The sequence below is a fragment of the Lolium perenne genome, chromosome 4, assembly GCF_019359855.2.
Source record: "Lolium perenne isolate Kyuss_39 chromosome 4, Kyuss_2.0, whole genome shotgun sequence".
Lineage (NCBI taxonomy): Eukaryota > Viridiplantae > Streptophyta > Magnoliopsida > Poales > Poaceae > Lolium > Lolium perenne.
The window spans coordinates 44,673,612-44,691,569 of record NC_067247.2 but is presented as its reverse complement, the minus strand read 5'-3'; the positions used below and the strand labels follow the sequence as shown (position 1 = coordinate 44,691,569).

Genomic DNA, 17,958 nt, shown 5'->3' with positions numbered 1-17,958 from the left:
TTAGGACCGACGACATGAAGAAACATTGCGACTTGTTCTTCGACAGAGGTGTGGATGCTATCAGTCAACAGTCCTATTTCCCTGAACGTTTTCACAAGTGCATAGGAAGAGGCTCTTCTCATCCGTAGCATCTGAATGGCCTCTACATCGTTGCAGTTGTAGATGTTATTTAGGTTGGCAATCCTCTCTTGATCTCGTTGTAACATAGGTCCGTAAGTCACACGAGGATAAACATCATGCCTAACTGCTCTCTTGTGCACCATCAGGATCCAGGCTTGTACGCAAATGATGAGTGTTGTGGCGTGATGCATAAGCTAGAGTTGGTCAGTCTACTCAAACAAGATCTATGCATTACGAATGGTCTTATCGAACCCAACCAGTTCTACGAACATGAATCGAACACTACAGTAGAGCAGAGGAGATTCCCCTTAACTCCGTCATGGAGGACGACGGACACGGCCCAAAGCCGCCACAGATGTGCGCAGGCTCCGCCGCGGCTGGAGAAGAGGACCCTGGTCCGGCGCCGGAGACCGAAGGGAGATGCGCGCTACTAGATCTGGGTCGCCGCCATCGCCGTCGGTGCTAGATTTGGGGGAAGGGAAAATTTGGGAGGGGGTAATGGAGATGGTAACCGAAGAGGGATGTTACCCCTACCTTTACTGCACAACGCCGCTAGGATTTCGGCTTCTCCCGCCATGCCGAGGCGGAGCTCCGCGCGAACGACGTTGTCGATTTTCGTCTCGCCAGAGCCTGGCCCTGGAGAAACTATCAAACCGGGCGTTCCTCCGGAGCCTGTTGTTTTAAAACCCGTGCTACGCGAGTGCGCCCACGAGAACCAAACATTCCAAAAAATGCTGGGCCGATAAGGCGCCCTAGATTTTCCCTCTGGCGTTTTCTTTGGTCAAGCCTAGCCCTGCCCATCTAACTAAGCAGACCCACTACCAGATACGTACGGGCCAAGCCAGTTCCAGCCCACCCATTCCCATTGTATAAACCCTAGCCCACAAAAACCTCTCGTCCCACCGCAACCGCGAAACCCCCAGCTCCCCCCAACTCCTACGGTCGCCCCCCTGCAACGCACGCACGCACGCCGGCGATGGGCAAGGGGAAGCAGCGCGTCCGCGTCCGCCCCGGCGCCGGTGCCGGCGGAGGAGAAGCCGCCGCGGAAGGCGATGCTGCAGCCGGCGGCGCTGCCGGAGGGCACAGCCCCTCCACCGTCTTCGTCTCCAACCTGCCCTACACCTACAAGTCCGCCGATGTAAGGGCGACCTCGTGCCTCTCCACCTCCGCTAAGCTAGGATGATACTTACCTACGTTTCGTTCGGTGTTTGAGGTTCCGTGTGTGATTTGTGCTGTTGCCCTGCAGCTCGAGACGGTGTTTAGCGAGGTCGGGCCGGTGAGGCGCTGCTTCATGGTCGCGTCCAAAGGTAAGCCGACTGATGGTCGAGGAATTTGAAGGCTGTTTAGTGCTTGGCTGGGAGAAATTTTGCCTCGCTCATGACTAAGGGGTCTGTTTATGTGGTTCTCTGTTGTTGCAGGATCCGAGACGAGCAGAGGATTTGGGTTCGTGCAATTGTGAGTTTCAGTCCTTGCCTCTGCGAATGTTTCCATTACTCAATTCTAAATGCAATGTTGTGGGAACGTGGTTCTGATGTCTCTCTCTAATGGCTGAACGCTTAGTAGGAACTTGCATATTGTCGCTAGCCTAGTTCTTGTTATCACTTATCAGCCCCCGCATAGCGTTAGCATTAGTGTATTAGAAGGATTTTACATGTTCAGTAAGTTCATGACCAAATATCATCCAATGGATTGTACTTGTTTCCGTTGTAATTTGAATTGGACAATTGGTTAGTTACTTAGTTTTCTTGTAACGGAATAAAATCATCTGCCAGACCAATGTATGAATTTATGAACCAAACCACTTAAGCTTGGTTGATACATCTGCTGGTACAAGTGTCTAGATTGTTCAAAGAAGAGTGTTTCCGCTGATAATTACCTGTGCATAAAACTGACATTGACCCTGTTAGCATACTTGACTTAAATTGTCTTCCGTTGCTATCAGTGCCACTGTTCAAGATGCTGAGCGAGCTATTAAGGAAAAGAACGGATTTGCTGTCGCTGGTAGGAAAATCAGAGTTAAGCTCGCAATTCAGCGTGCTCCATTGAAGGAACGTTTGCACAAGAGAGAGACGGGTAATTATCAATAATTTTCTTGCCTGTGAAGTTCAGTAGATGGAGGTTCTGATGGTCTGGCTGTTTTTGTTTATGAACAGTGCAAGCTGAGGACTCGAATGCGAAAGATGAAGAAGATGATAATTCTACCCCTGCAGAACATAAGGAAACCTCTCATAAAACAGATACAGGTTTTTATTTGCAAGTTGTTTAACATTTTGCACTATTTCCACTGTTCGGTTTTCCTAGTAGTTAATTTTTCTGATGCAAGATATTGTGTTTAAGTAGGACCACCACAGTTATTGGCCAAGGATACTAAAGTAGCAAAGGAAGATACCAAAGTAGCAAAGGAAGTTAGCATTAAGCCTGCTGATAAAGTGAAGAGTTCTGAAAAGCAAAGGTATGGACTGGAATATTTCTATATTTATTTACTGGACAATATTGCATTACCTAAAATATACAATGTCATCTTTTTACACATTATCTTGTCTTTTCATGCGCTCGTTCTCAGTTTGTTGGCTGAAGATATAATGTTGTACTATTTTTTACCCTGATCCTGTTTAATTCAATGCTACTAGTAATTTTTATCTCCTTATAATGTAGGATCGCGAAAACTGTCATATTTGGTGGTCTTCAAGACTTCTCTACGGCTAGTGAAGTTTTCCGTCTTGCTGGAGAGATTGGCACGGTAGTATCTGTAAATTATCCACTTCCAAAAGAGGAAAGGGAGCTCCATGGTATGCCTTTTCATGTTCCCTGTCTCTCTTCCACACACCCAAACACTCAATTTGTACTAAGTCTTGATTGTATACTATGTTGTTTACACATGATTGTTATGTTTGAGTTCTTTTAGTGAATGGTACAACAATAATTTGAATTTCTCGTGATTGTCGTGTAGCGAGATAGGATATGGCCCCTTAGGCCTAGCCACCTAGTTGGGGTTAGGTACCGCTGGACCCAAGTGGTGCAACAGCTCCTTGGCAGCAGCCGCACCACAGGGCCAGGGAGGAAGGAGACTAGGGATATTTCGGTTTACGTCTTACTTAATCTCAAACTACTACAAGTGACCATCTTACTCAATCTCAAACTACTAGAAATGACCTAATACAGAGTTGCTTTCTCTTAAGGATCGAGAAAATTCTGCACAGATAGCAACTAATGATACTAATCCTAATTTCTTACTTGTTTACTCTAGTTGGAGGCTTTCTCTTTGTCAGCTTAAGATATGACTGAAAAATAAGAGTACTACAATAAAGGTTTTAGCATTTTAATAAGAATATGGAAGAAGTCTTCCATTCTGCAAAACTTGTTGGAATCTTCATTTATTTACCATTTGCTTCATTGGCCCTTAATTCATTTAATAGAACTAGCATGTAACATACAGATTAACAGTAGAATATGGCTGTCATCCCCTCCAGGGCTTGCACGAGATGGATGCACATCGGATGCAGCAGCAGTACTCTTTGCAAGTGTCAAATCAGCTTGGGATTCTGTTGTTCTCTTGCATCGTAAGGAGGTCAAAGGAGCAACTGTTTGGGCTCGTCAACTTGGCGGGGAGGTAAGCTGTCTCATTGCGTTGCATTTGTCTTGATATTCTGCTATTACTTCATTATACTTGGTTTGATTGTCCTGTTCCTTTTCTGCATAACAAAATTGGAATCCTTCTTTACTCCTACCTGCTTAGGTTAATGCACACTTCAGTATCTAGTTGCATGTCAATGCCATGTATATGTACTTACTCCTGATTCTTAAGATGTCATGCTACACCTTCATATGGTAATTAAAATGGTTGGATGTGCGGTAATTAAAATGGTTATGAACCTTAAATTCTTGTCTCAAATTCCAGTACCTTTGTTCTACTATGCCTCCTGGGGTGTCTTACCCCATCATACCTTTGTGGTCTTGGCTGTACTTTCAGATGACTTAGTTGCAGTTTGAGAGTTTCTTGTAGGTATAGTAGTCATGTACCAGGCAGCTTTTTATGTTGCTCAGTAAACTGTTAGAGGTTATAGAGTTTTAGTCGGTCAGGATCAGGAAGCTTTTGCTGTCACTGCCAGTGTCTTGAGTTATCTCACATTGTTCCTTCAAATGACAGAGCGCCTTTGTACTTCTCGCATATTAACAGAAGTTGTCCCCTACTTACCTCACTACCAGCAGGAAAAGAAGAGTTTCTGATTGCTGGGTTGTTTTTGGGAGCTTCTAGCTAGTCTACAACTACTTATAAAAACGCGAACATGGCAGAAACTTTCGATCCTGACCTTCTATTCCTTTGCATCTGATGGTGTCTGTCTCTTCAATTACATTGCAGCCCGCTAGGCCGAGCCCTCTTCTTTCCCTGCTAATCATGCCTAAATCACGGGCAAAATCCGCCTCCACCCACCCAAATCAGGGAAACCCACCATCCGCACCCATGTTGCCCTCATCTCGCGGCTTGTGAGCCTCCCGCCGCTGCCCGCCGTCGTCCTCTAGACAACACAGCAACGCCGCAACCTCTACACATCTTGGCGCGTGTAGACGGCTAGACGTCGCAGTTCGTGCTGGAGCACGTCCATGCGAAGCGCCACCGCTGCCCGCTTTTGTTACCCGCCTCAAGACGGAGGAGGTGCCGCTGCCTTGCCCGATTGCTTAGGACGCGCATGTACACCGACCCGCCACCGCATCCGTCGTCCATCCACGCATCAGTGGAGGAGGGCGAGGTGCCAATGGGTGGTTGCTGTCAATTCCGCGGAGGGGCTCTTCTTGGTCGTAAGCGATGGCGATATTGCTCCAGCAGCTTCATTCGCCGCCGCATCTGAGCTCCGCAGCCAGACGACACATTCTCGCTTCGAGGCCGCGCTTCGGCCGCTTTCTCGATTGTGTCTGATTTGCTCTACCCGCTATGCTTTTGTTGGGCGAGAGGTGATGGCTGTGTAACGGGGGAGCTGCGGGTTGTGGCTGCGACCCAATTTATGCTGTTGCAAATGGTTGCTTCCATTCATTCAACAATCGTGGTGGCTGTTGATTCATACATGCTGGTCTGGTAGAATCCTTCTCAGTCTTATCTGATCGAACACTACAATTTTGCTCTTCACTTTTACCAGTTTGAGTCACCACTTAACTCCTTGGATTTCGATTATTGGTTGCAGTAGTGATTGGTTGTTCAAATCAATCAGATTCAGGTATGCGCTCTTCTGCTTCTGCAAATTGCAGTATGCAGGAAATGTAGTCTGTTTATTCACAAAATATGGCCATGTTTCAGGTAAACGTGAAGTAAAAAGGTTTGCTTGTTGCTGGCTAGAATGTTGATCGGCGCTGTCATGATCTGCAGTGTTTTGATTACGCATCTATATTTTAATTGGATCAATTAGGATCCGGTTATAGTGATTCTTGCTCATTTTTTCCATCTCAAATTGGAATTAGTAGGTCATTTCTCCTTTCTAATCGGGTGCAGCAGAGGGGTGCTGACAGGTTTGTAGCTCCTTTTTTTAGGTACTGGTGATTAATTTGTAGTTTTATATTGGGAGTATATGTTATTAGTAGAGGGAGGGTGCTCCGGTTTAATTGTTTTGTAGCATTGAAAGCTGAGATAATAATACATATTTTTCTGGTAATACTAGGTATTGATCAAAAGGATTTGCATCTCTCTTGAATAGTGCTATTCATGCTTGAATATGCGGTTGTTGGATCCCTATTGCCAAATGACAGTGAATCTATACTATCAGTATTTACCTCTATCTCTAGGTGATGTGCTTTCTGGAACGTCCTCCAGTAGTGAGCACCACTATTATGTGTTAGAAGGATGTGGGTTAGCACGGACTAAAGGCCGTTTGCTTGTTCTTCAGGTTACCAACCAAAGAAGTGTGGTTTACTTGACGATTTGAGAGTCTATTGTAATCAAGTGACAGCGCAAGCATTCAAATTGAAAACTTAACATAACCAAAGGATCAAGAGAGAAACAAAAAAAAAAAAAAAACGTTGACCAACGGGGGAAGGATGGCCTTGGTTATACGTTGTTAGGTAGGATGAGGCTCTCCCCACGGATGGACGCTAGGATGATAACCCGGTTTAAAGTCCGCCCCTCCCTGCGAAATTACTGTGAGATGGGGATTCGAACCCGAGTGGGCTGGCTGCGCATTCGCTAGCCTTGCCACTGAGCTAGGATCAAGAGAGAAACTGGTAGCTTTCAGTAGTAATATTCTGATTCGCTCCTATAATCATATTGTAATGGATGGACATGCTAGATCTTAAATATTTTTCGGTCACACATATTTCCTTCCATGAGAAGTGGAATTTAAAAATAATACAATAAATCTTAAAGTGTTTATACCTCAATGCTTACCTATCAAACTGGTTCCTTTTTTTCCTAAAATATTTTTATATGGTGGAAACGTGCGTTGCATGTGCAATCGCTACTAGTTGTAGAAAATGGTTGAACTGAAGTTGTTTTTTTTATCATGAAGTAACCAAGCTGAAATGTTTGTTGCTATTCAGGGTTCGAAGATCAGGAAATGGAGAGTGATAGTCAGGAATCTGCCATTCAAGGTGCTTGGTTAAATGCTAATTTTTCCTGTTCTAAACTTGTCATTTTCGAGCAGATAAAAACAAAGCTAATATGCTTGTTTCATCCTTATAGATTACTATAAAGGAGATCATGGACGTGTTCAGTTCTGAAGGATTTGTCTGGGATGTCTCCATTCCACAAAAGTCTGATGATGGGTATGTTTTTCATTCCTTTATCCCCTTAGTGGGTTAAACACCTCATTACATATGATAACTCTTGTCACGTTTATTCTTACAGGAAATCAAAAGGCTTTGCTTTTGTGTCTTTCACACGTAAACTGGATGCAGAAAATGTATGGTCACTTGGTCAGTACTTTATTGAGTAATAGCAAAATATATTCATTAAGTCCTAATTTGCCACGATTTTTCTCTGAACCAGGCTATAAAAAATGTGAATGGGAAAGTTATTGCAAAGAGAACTGTAGCTGTTGATTGGGCTGTTCCAAAGAATGTATATGCTGTTGCTGCAAAGTCTGATGTTAAGGATGATGGTAAATTTAAACTCTTATATATCAGTTGACATTGTTCCTAGCTTCATTCATTCAAGACTTTCTTTTTCATAAAAGTAGAATTATACGAGTTAGGACTTGAGAGCTGCCCCTCTCATATGGTGTCTGTACTTTCAGAGTTGGCAGATGTATCTGACAAGGGCAGCGATGAGGAAACCTCTGATGATGATCTTGTTGGGGGAGATGACAGTGATGATGGCGATGATCAGGAGACTTCCAATCCTCTTCGTGAGGATGATTTCAAAAGGGAGGCAGACATTTCTAGAAAAGTTCTTGAAAATTTAATCAAGTCAACGGAGAAGGCTGAACCATCTGCTGTTGAGGTTTCTGATATTGATACAGATTCTGAAGCAGAAAGTGACACATCAGAAAAGAAGAGACCCCACTCACCTGCAGCTGTCAAGTCGGCAGAATCTAAGCATGTAACAGAGGCAGAAAGTACTATTCCTTCTTCGAAACCTCTAACTGTCAAGTTGGTAGAATCTGAACATGTATCAGAGGCAGAAGACACTGTTCCTGCTTCGAAACCCAAGAAAGAAGATTCTGGCCTGGATAGGACAATATTCATAAGCAACCTTCCTTTTGGTATTAATAATGAGGAGGTAACACAGCGGTTCTCAGTATTTGGGAAGGTCCAATCTTTTGTCCCAGTTCTGCATAAACTCACAAAGTATGTTGAACCATCTCGCCAGAAATACTTTATGTTGTCCATTTCTCCACCAGTTGTACTGACAACAGAATGTTTACTTGATGCATTCTTTGAGTTCAACAGTTTTTGTTTTGTCTGTGCAGGAGACCTATAGGAACTGGGTTTCTTAAGTTTTCTACAGCAGAGGCGGCTGATGCAGCTGTTTCTGCTGCTAATGCTGCTCCTGGATTAGGAATTTTTATAAAAAGTAGGGCACTTAATGTTAAGAAAGCGCTAGACAAGGAGTCTGCTCACAAAAAGGAGCTGGAGAAGGGAAAGAATGAGATCGAGGATCGGCGTAATCTGTACTTGTCCAAGGCAAGTTTACCCGTTACCTCTTATACCTGCACTTCATTATGTATATCTCCCATTATTTTCTGTTCTTGAAACCTTGGTGTGAAAGCAGGAAGGTGAAATACTCCCTGGAACGCCAGCTGCGGAAGGTGTATCAGATGTTGACATGAATAAACGTAATTGGTAAGAGTTGGTCTTTCTCTCTTTCCTTGTCATACTTCATGTTTGCAAGACAACACATATCTTGCAAGCAGAACCTCGTTTTTTGTTGTTAACTGCCTTCTGTTATTTATGAATCTTCCCAGCCATAACTCCTGGCACTATGTCAGCGGTGTATTCAATCAGACCCTCTTGATGATGCGAATGCAACAATAGCCTCTGGCGTAATATGGATTTGTTCATTTTATCAATGTTGTTTCATCTACTCCGTACTATTTTTGGATGTGTTTTCTTTTGCTTTTATGTGTTCGGCTGACCTTCTAGTCTTCCGTCAGTTTATTTTACTTTATATTTTTGGGGCTATCATCTCAAATCTGCTTGTTTAGTGTCACATCTTATTACATTCTCAATCATATTTAAGAAGTTTGTGAACAATGCATAAGAAATGGTTGGGATCTCATCTTGCAGGTTAGCTAAAAGGAAAGCGGAAATGCTTGTATCTCCAAAATTTCATGTCTCCAGAACAAGGCTTATCATTTACAATTTGCCAAAGACTATGACCATTAATGATGTCAAGAAGCTTTGCCGAGAAGCAGTAATTTCTCGTGCTACCAAGCAAAATCCTGTCATCCGGAAGGTTAGATTGGGGGTTTACTATCCAAGTTTCTCATTAATTTTTAGGTATCTTTTTGAAGCTTATGCATATGCATTTGTCTTGAGCAGGTAAATATACTGAACAACGAAAAGAAAGGAAAGGGGGCTGCACAAAAGCATTCCCGTGGTGTAGCCTTTGTTGACTTTCAAGAACATGAGCATGCCCTTGTAGCTCTAAGGGTTCTAAACAACAATCCTGGTACCCCTTTATACACTCACCACTTTCAGTTAGATTGTCTGGAGTCATGCTTGTGCCGTTGCGCTGCATTTTCTTTCTACTGGTCGCCATCATATGCAACTTCTATGCCTTGTCGTCTTCTCGGTGGGGTCCACCATGCTACCTTCGCAAATAGAAGCCCAAGCGGCATGATCTTTACCTAACATAAAAGGAGTTAGGAACTACTAACATTGAAACGCTCAATTGTAAGTCAGAACCTAGCGTATTTCTTTCTAGCTTTTTGCTTGAAAAGATAGAATTAACTCAATAAAAATCTAGCATTAGTGATTATTACATATATGTATGTGATATAGAATGTGATAAACCATCCAGAGGTATCTAACTTGTAAAACAAAAGACACATCGCCCCTTTGTGAGCAAATTAGTTCAGCAACGTGCCTTAATTTTGCAGCTCATTGCCTACAGCACATAGGCGACGCTAACCATCTAAAACTGCATTGCGTCAGGAGAGAGGTCCGCAAATACCTACACGAGGCTCTACATAACCAGTGATTAATGCTTTTCATGTACATATTCCTTTCCCTCCAACTTAATTACTTCCTAAAACTGATCATGGGGCCAAGGCCATTTCGTTGAGAACCTAGTCTACAAATCATAATCAAATTTCAGAACGCATCGGTTAACAGTAGAAAGTCCCAACCAACTCATGTGGTGCACTAAAAAGAACTTTCAAAGTTGCAAGAAGGAATGCATAGCTAAGTAATGGAGGCTAACTATACTCTCCGCTATAGGAAGAGAATAGAGCACTGGCATCCTGACACAACTAATTAATCACAACTCTTATATGAAAATGTCATGGAAAACTAACTAAGCATGGACTCCTAGAATATTAAACAGCCAAGGGGCAGCGGGACACATGAAGAATGTATCTACCTGGAAAATTTGTAAATGTCAATACCTACAATTTTTCACCTTATTTCCTACTATGACATGCAAAAAAATCTTGTTTCTTAAAAGTTAGTTGTTGGTATCAGAAGAGAACATATCATATAATTGATGAATTTAACAACATGGCTAGAATTATTGATAACTTATGGCATACAAACTTTACAAATTTTTATGATATGTTTTCGAACTTCGTGAGGGTTTAGCCTATCAAATAGTAATAATTGTTTTTTCCAAGTCATCCACAATAACTTGCTCAGTCATATCCATGGATGATCTAAAATTCAGTTCAACATTGCAGATTGAACATATTACCTTGTATTGCTTCCTGCACTTTCACTCAACTACCATAAACATTCAGATAGAAGGATACAATTCGAACTACCATACCACTACTATTGGAACTTTGATCAGATGTCGTATATCCTTCAACTTCATACATCTTATATTTGCACGCGTGGCACCTGTACAAATGATAGGATGAAATGAAATAGCTTTCAACTGATAAAATTGAATTTTACAATTTTCCATTCTGCATATTGAGAAAATGCACCAACATAGTTTTGATGCAAGAACCTTCTATTGAAAAGCAACCAAATTGTGTGACCGGTGAGACCCTTTGTCGTTTCTTTTGTTCATCCTTCTGCTAGGCTTTCTAGGCTGAAAGTACATAAATAGTTTAGCTGATCACTGAAAGATGCAATAATAAATAGAGAAACCTGCTGATCGAACAGCATTTAGTAGTTAAAATCCAATCAATATGAGGTAAACTGAGAAATGAAAAACAATGTAGAAAGGCATCACATCCTATTTTCCAAGAGGTAGTCATTTTTGCTCTGACCTCCACCTATGGTGACTTACTGGCATCAGAAAAAAAAACAGTTTTGGACTCCCTGTGTACATATGCGTTGCATCAGCTCCTAGAGCATCAACGACCACTTCCACGGGAAAGCTCGAGGACCTGAATCCAGGAGCCTTCTTCAGCTTCACCTGTTGTTTGTGTTCTTCCAATTTGTTGTCATTAACACAAATACCTTGTGTGCATCGTACCACTGCAATTAACAGCGAACCACCTAGCAGGGATGCATTGATATTTCTCAAGAGCAAACAATAACAATCTTGTTTACCCATACAACAACTTGATTTGGCTCTGACATTTACAAATTTTAAGCCATAAGAAAAGAATACTTACTCAACACCTTGCATCCCTGACCCACTCATCCCCTTCATAGCCGGCCTCCCCTGCACTGCTGCTGCCAGCACTCTCCTCCCCTTCCACCGATCTCCTCTCTCATCCCTGGCGTGGCCGGCCAAGAGTCGGCAGGATCCCATTTAACATATAGTGTAGTTCTTCATACCCTGAAAAATAAAAATATACAGAGATGAGATGCAAACTACTGGTTGGGGCAGGAGAGGCTTGCTGGCGGGTGGTCTTGGGGACGGTGGCAGGACAGTTCGCCGGCAGGCGGAGGAGCTTGGACTTTGCCGGGGCGAAGGTCTGGAGGTCGCATTGATGCTTCGATCTGGTCGTCGTGCTCGCCTATGACCGGTGCAGCAGAGAACTCGGGGGACCATAGGCTCGGAGTTCGTAGAGGAAGAGGGGTTGCCCACTTGGGGGGTCAACGGGAGGGTGGTCGATGGGGCGGCGGGCGGACCAGGCGGAGGCGTGGTGATCTTGGGGTGACGGCGGCAAGGGAAGATCGGGTGAGGAGGGAGGGCGGTGCTCGGGAACAGAGCGAAGGGATCGAGAGCCAGAGGTTGACCCTAACCTGTACGGCCGGTTTTTTGACGGGTTTTTCGTGCGGTACCTAGGTGGGACGTGGACGAACGAATAAAAACCGGTGGGAGGAGCCATGTGTGACGAAAAAAAAGTGGACGACGAAGCCTTTGACGTATTGCTGTTTGGGAGAATAGGGAACAAGTTCATTCTTTTTAAGTAGTGTAGACTCTGTGATGTATCATATTTATCTGGAAAAGCATTTTGCAGTCAGTTGATTTTACGTATGTATTACTTCATCCTTATGTTGCACCCACTGTAATTTCCGGTGTACCACACATGGACCGGGTTGCATCTTGCATGTAAATACTTATGAAGTAATGTGCATCCTTGTATCGTTATCTTATTCTACTGGTGCTGTATGTCAGTGCTGCATATCATTACCCTTTAGCAATCATGAGATGTTGTTCTTGCTACATTTTCTTACTGCTGTTTGTTGTAGTTCTTCGTACATAGTGGTGTGATTATTGTTTTGTGCTGTCTGTTTCATGTTTTTATACAAGACAATAATTGCTTTAGTTATGAGAAAAGAACATCAAAGACAAACTGTTTGTAGATATTAATTTCTAACCAGCATGCTGCCTGTTGGCTTCTGCTTTTCTGCTATCCTGTTGGCACTGAACACCTATGGCTTGGTCCATGTTATCATTTCTCATTCTTTACATCTTTGCAGGAACTTTTGGCACAGAACGTCGTCCAATTGTGGAGTTTGCCCTTGAGGATGTTGAGAAAATGAGGCTCCAGAGGATCCGAAACGAACGCAATGAGAGGGCGAAAGAGGCTGCACAAGATCGGCGGAGGACTCTGGGAGATCAGTCCGCAACTGATGGCCCTCCTCCAAATAAGAAAAGGCCTTTTGGAAAAGGGAGGAAGCAGGAATCGCATGATGTACCATCTAAATCACCCGAGTCTGGCAGTTCGCCGCCAGATGTCATGTATTCTGCAGATCCAAAATCTATGGGGAGTACACAGGGAGACAAAAGGCAGCCTCAAAGGCCCGCAAAACGAGCACGGCACTCAAAGAAGGGCGCCGTTGTGTCCGAGGGAAACCAAGCAGATGCAGCCCCGAATGCTGTGGCGACTGTAAGTCCTATTGTCAGCACAACACAAATGCCCCATTGTGATGCAGGGAAGTAACTCGATGCTATCTCTTTTTCTTCTGATGCAGAAGAAACTTTCCGCAGCGCATGAGCAGGCAGATGCGCGGAGAAAAAGAAGAAACACAAACGATGGCCAGGTGGAGCAGAAGAGAGGGAAGGCTGCAAAGAGGGCGAAGAAAGAGCCAGGCGTGCAGGGAGGTGTGGATAAATCTCTGGCGGAGCAGTACCGCTCCAAGTTCTTGCAACACGGCGTCAACAAAGCCAAGGAGAGTTAAGCGGGATCGATCACCATCGACAGAGACAGCTTCTCCAGAGCGAAAGTTCGCTGAGAACCTCCCCCGCCCCTTGGGGTACGATTTTGGTTGTAGTGCTAATGTTTCCCTCCCAAACTCCCAGCGACTATCATTTATCAAGCTTTTCACTTATCAAAGTTATCTATTTATAATATTCTGAGTTGGCTTTCCATTATGACCATTTCAATGGAAATGTGTGCTTTCCTTATATCATGATTGGGTGGTCTGGTACCAGTATTTCTACCAACTCGTGTGTCATGTGATATAGCATGTTTATAGCGTTGAAGTGTTGCCATCAGCTGCAGCATGTTTCTTCTGGGTTTGGACTTATGTTCCAGTAGAAGGTTGTTTGAGTGGGTATTGGCCTAACCTTGTATAGGTTTGTTCCCTTTTTGCAGAAAAGTTATGTTTTTCTCACGTACGGGGTATCGTTGGTTCGGTTTCCTGTGTGACAGCGTTTCTTCTGCGTGCAAGTTAGAGTTGGAAAAGGTAACAATTATTGGTGAGAAGACGAGGTGATTATACATGCACATGTAGTTTCCCAACACCTGTTTTTATCTGAACGTTACCCGTCGTCCAATGCTGTTTTTTGTTGTCTTTGACTGGACATTTTGCGTGTTGATTGTTTGCCCTTGTATATATCTACCTCAATGTGGTTACGAACGAAAATCACCCAGTAGCTAGCTAGCTATTTAAATTTCAACCTTAGTGACGCGAGCACTTGACTATGACTATGCTCAGAATTTCTGCTGCAAATTCCTAAATTTTTCCTAGGCTACAATTCGAGTTAATTATACATACACAGGCAGGGTTTATTTTTGGCTGGACGCTGCTTAATTAGCTATCCCAACATAATTTCCTACAAGCTACCTGTTTGACGGGACCACGATCTCGATCTTGACGTACGTGCGTGTATATGGGCGCGTTTGGTTGCCTGGACCGAAAATTTGCATGCCTGCGCCAGCGAGATGGCAGACATTGCGTGTTCCAAACTGACCATGGGCCGTCGTTTGGTAGTCTGTGCGGTCTTTTTCTCGCCGGAGAAGGAACTCAGATCCCATTGTTTGGTTGCCCGTTTCCACAATTCAAATAAGGTGAGATTACCATGCCATGACATCTTACATACGATCAGAGACCACTCAGAAGAACAAGATCCTGACGATCACCACGATGAGGAAGGCGATGATGTAATCTTTCACCCGGCTGGGACGTACCTCCGGCGGTGCTCCTTGTAGAGCATGTACTTCCTCCGGCGGTAGCTGTGCTAATGCCACTGCCTCATCGATGTCATGATCTTCCTGCAGCTCCTCTTCCAGGATGCTGAGGTACTCTTACTGTGCCTCCTCCAATGTTGCATATCCTCGGTAGCTGTTATTGGAGTAGCCATTGACCTGATCTTGACAGACTTTCCATGAGCTGTAGATTCCTCGTACCCGCCCGCGAAACACCACATACTACTAGCATGGCAAAAGAAGAAGTTAGCAATCACAACAATGAAGCAATTCAGAAATGAGCAATAGAACAAGACAAGTGTTGACAGCAAATCTGAAACTAATAAGGGCATACATATCATTCCAAAAGTCAATCAGAAGTTTATCCTACACTACCGTGGTGTCGTCCTACCACCACAACAAAAGTGGGTGTCTCATCCTAACACCGCAAAGTTCACCATCACCTGAGGGGTTAGTATATACCACCTCATCATACTTATAAAAGGAGGCCAAATGTTTTTCATCCTAGCTACTGCCAGAATATACCTCATCATCATCATCATCATCACCATCTCCATGCATGCAACCCTGATCCACCCCCTCAAGGGCACCACTACACCTTGTTGTGGTACTTGCCAAGGTAGTTCCTCAGCCAGAGGACGCGGTGTGGCTCGATCATGCCGACGAAGTTGTATCCCTGGGCCTTGTGGTCGATGAGGTGGCTGAGGCGACCATGAGATCATCCTCGGTGAAGCCAAGCATGTCCATGACCGCATTGTACATGTCGGGGTGCATGTCCGTGGGCTTGTTCGCCCGGATGGCCTGTGCGACCTCCTTCACAGCAACAGCCGTGTTGGTGAAGGCCACCAGCTCGTCGTTTGCGAAGGCACCTCTCTTCCTCTTGCCGGCGGTCGGCTTCTCAGGCGCGTCGGCGGGCTTGTCAACATCGAGGTTGACCCTGTCGGACTCCTGGGTGTCAGCATCCTCAGGTGCAGGAGGTGGTGTAGGCGAGCCCAGGGGCTCACTAGATCCCATGGCGTACTTGCCGGTGACGAGGCCGAAGGAGAAGATGGTGTGCATCTCGTTGTAGTTGGCGATGGGCACATTCAGGAACTCCGCGTCCTTTTGGGTGATCCTACAATACGAATGGACAATCATGTTAGTGCTGCTTGTGGATGATTAAGGAAGTTAGTGAGGAGGACTAAGTTAGTGAGGTGCTCACCTCGACGTGCCCGCAGTAGTGCTCACCCTCAAGGACGATGCATTTGGTGTCCTCGCACCACTGAGCACCGCTTAGATCGCGGAGCCTGCTAATGGTGAGCCACCTCTGCCTACACTTTCTCAGGTGGTTGTACACCTAAATGGAGCGGACGGTCACACCACAGTGGTCAGCTAGGCCCTTCGCCACAGTATTGAGATGGACTTCCTTGAAGCCTTTGTCAATTCCCACTCCGCTCTGGATCAAGCCGCACATCTTCTCCAACACGAAGCTGGACATGAATGGAAGCCATTTCGTGGTGGCATTCCTTTCCAGCCCGGTCTTCAAGGCCCTCTCCACTTCCTTGCGGTTCTTGTTCTTCTTAGAGGTGGCCAGCCTAGCCGCCACCTCTGCCGCTACCTGAGCCCCCAGGCCAGACACATACAAAGGGGTGACCTTGGACTCATATGTGGGCTGCGAATCGGGAACTTGTGAAGGGATATGAGAGTCCCCAACGCAGCCAAGCGCCTGGCTAAAGTCATCGCAGAAAGAGTCCTACACACATCGTAGTACAACCTAAATCAGACAAGCAGTTCATTGCAACTGTGAATAACCCTTGCAAGATCATGGCAGGTGAGCACATTTTGGACTAACCCCTGCTACAAGAAAAAACCCTAGGCAAGATCATGGCAGGTGAGCATATTTTGGCCTAACCCCTGCTACAAGAACAAAACCTAGGCAAGATCATGGCAGTAGCATACGGAAATGTCGAATCCTAGCTAGATCATGATAGCTCACTACAATCCGAACTAACCCCTGCTACAAGACCAAACCCTAGGCAAGATCTGACAACTCCTAACCCAGATCTAAACATCACCGTGGTACGGGGATAAGGGATGGCTTACAATCATGGCCGGAGGTGAAGATGCGCTGGATCAAGAGGTAGCCCAGATGTACTCGCCGCCGCTGCAACCGTCGACCGGAGATGCGTGCGCCTCTTACCTGCTTGCCGACGGGAGGAGGAGCTCGAAATTTGGGGGGGGGGGGGGGGCGGCGTGGAGGAGGGGGTAGAAATAGGCCATGGCGACCGGCGGGAGGTGACAAAATCCTTCCCACCCCCCTTTTCGCTTTTCGCCGATGCGCGCCGCAGCTCCCTCCATCTCCATTCTCGTCTCCACCCGTACGGCGGATGCGTGGAGATTTGCCTGCACTGCTGGAAACTGCCGAACCGGGCATTCCTCCAGGGCCTAGCCCGACACAGCTTTGAGAACTGGTTCCTACAACAACGCGGCTCGGCCCAGGCAACTAAACGGGCATAAAATTGTTGGTCCGATGCGAGTCAAGCGGATGCAGCCCAAACGAGCCATATATGTCCCTATATGTCCATGACGCTCTCGCTGTGGATTCTTCCGTGGAAGCCGTGTGACACACCGTCCGCCGCAGTCCGCCGTATAGGTGTACGTGGACTGGCGACGTATGCGCGCGGCCAAAGACAATACACATGATACGCGTATAGTCAAGATTTGACCTCCACTTTCTCAAAAAGGAAAAAAGATTTGGCCTCCACGGCCGGCTGGGGAGAAAACGTTGTTTGACCTGGTCCACCTGGACCTCGACGCGTATACTCACCATGCATGGCGCATTTGCAAAAAGATCCAACAAGTCGGTAGAGATGTTGTTTGCACTGTCACGTAAGCTTTGTTCAAATTTAGTCGACAGCGTTATAGTCGTGTAGGTTCGTTTATTTCGAAAAAAGGAAACTACATTTAGAAGGGAGGAAGTAGCGTGTAGGATCGACAGTTAAGCAGTGATATCCAGAGAGAAAGATGTTATGGAGGGAGACAAAAATACAGCGTATTTTCATGCGGTGGCCAATCAAAGAAGAAGAAAAAAGAAAATTATTTCTTTGCAAAATCGAGAAGGTGTAGAGGTGGATTCTCCACAGGAGATGTTGGACGTGGCTGTAGAGTTTTATAAAACCCTTTTTGGGAAAGAGGAAAACATAGACATTGAGCTAGATAATGATTTTTGGGGGACTGACGATCTAGTCACTGAGGAGGAAAATTGTTTACTGGACCAACCTTTTTTCGAAGAAGAAATCAGAGAAGCCATTTTTGGGTCTTATGCGGAAGGGGCCCCCGGGCCAGATGGTTTCTCATTTCTGTTTTACCAAAAATTTTGGGAAACTATAAAAAAGGATCTTATTAATCTGTTTAGAGACTTTGAAAATGATGAAGCTGA

General features: G+C 45.0%; 1 protein-coding gene across 2 annotated transcripts; it reads left to right on the top strand.

Moving 5' to 3' along the window:
- Positions 1 to 1,042: 1,042 nt before the first annotated feature.
- On the top strand, positions 1,043 to 13,516 carry LOC127292343 (uncharacterized). 2 transcript variants are annotated; one of them, XM_051321721.2, is made up of 19 exons: positions 1,043 to 1,258; positions 1,367 to 1,427; positions 1,539 to 1,575; positions 2,063 to 2,193; positions 2,274 to 2,363; positions 2,461 to 2,572; positions 2,776 to 2,909; positions 3,591 to 3,730; positions 6,643 to 6,693; positions 6,785 to 6,867; positions 6,950 to 7,004; positions 7,091 to 7,202; positions 7,338 to 7,890; positions 8,013 to 8,226; positions 8,315 to 8,385; positions 8,830 to 8,998; positions 9,085 to 9,214; positions 12,589 to 12,998; positions 13,084 to 13,516. In XM_051321721.2, the coding sequence occupies exons 1-19, from the start codon at positions 1,097 to 1,099 to the stop codon at positions 13,288 to 13,290; spliced, it is 2,922 nt and encodes a 973-aa protein (XP_051177681.1). In that variant the 5' UTR covers positions 1,043 to 1,096; the 3' UTR covers positions 13,291 to 13,516. The 2 variants fall into 2 exon arrangements, with proteins under 2 accessions (XP_051177681.1, XP_051177679.1); XM_051321719.2 differs by having other exon boundaries at positions 1,047 to 1,258; positions 2,458 to 2,572.
- Positions 13,517 to 17,958: the final 4,442 nt, after the last annotated feature.

What these genes read in the sequence shown, in the direction of transcription:
- LOC127292343 (XM_051321719.2), top strand. Translation starts at nt 1,097, where the DNA reads ATGGGCAAGGGGAAGCAGCGCGTCCGCGTCCGCCCCGGCGCCGGTGCC. An exon ending in ACACCTACAAGTCCGCCGAT is followed by an intron (nt 1,259 to 1,366) that starts GTAAGGGCGACC and finishes GTTGCCCTGCAG; the next exon opens with CTCGAGACGGTGTTTAGCGA. An exon ending in GTTCTGCATAAACTCACAAA is followed by an intron (nt 7,891 to 8,012) that starts GTATGTTGAACC and finishes TTGTCTGTGCAG; the next exon opens with GAGACCTATAGGAACTGGGT.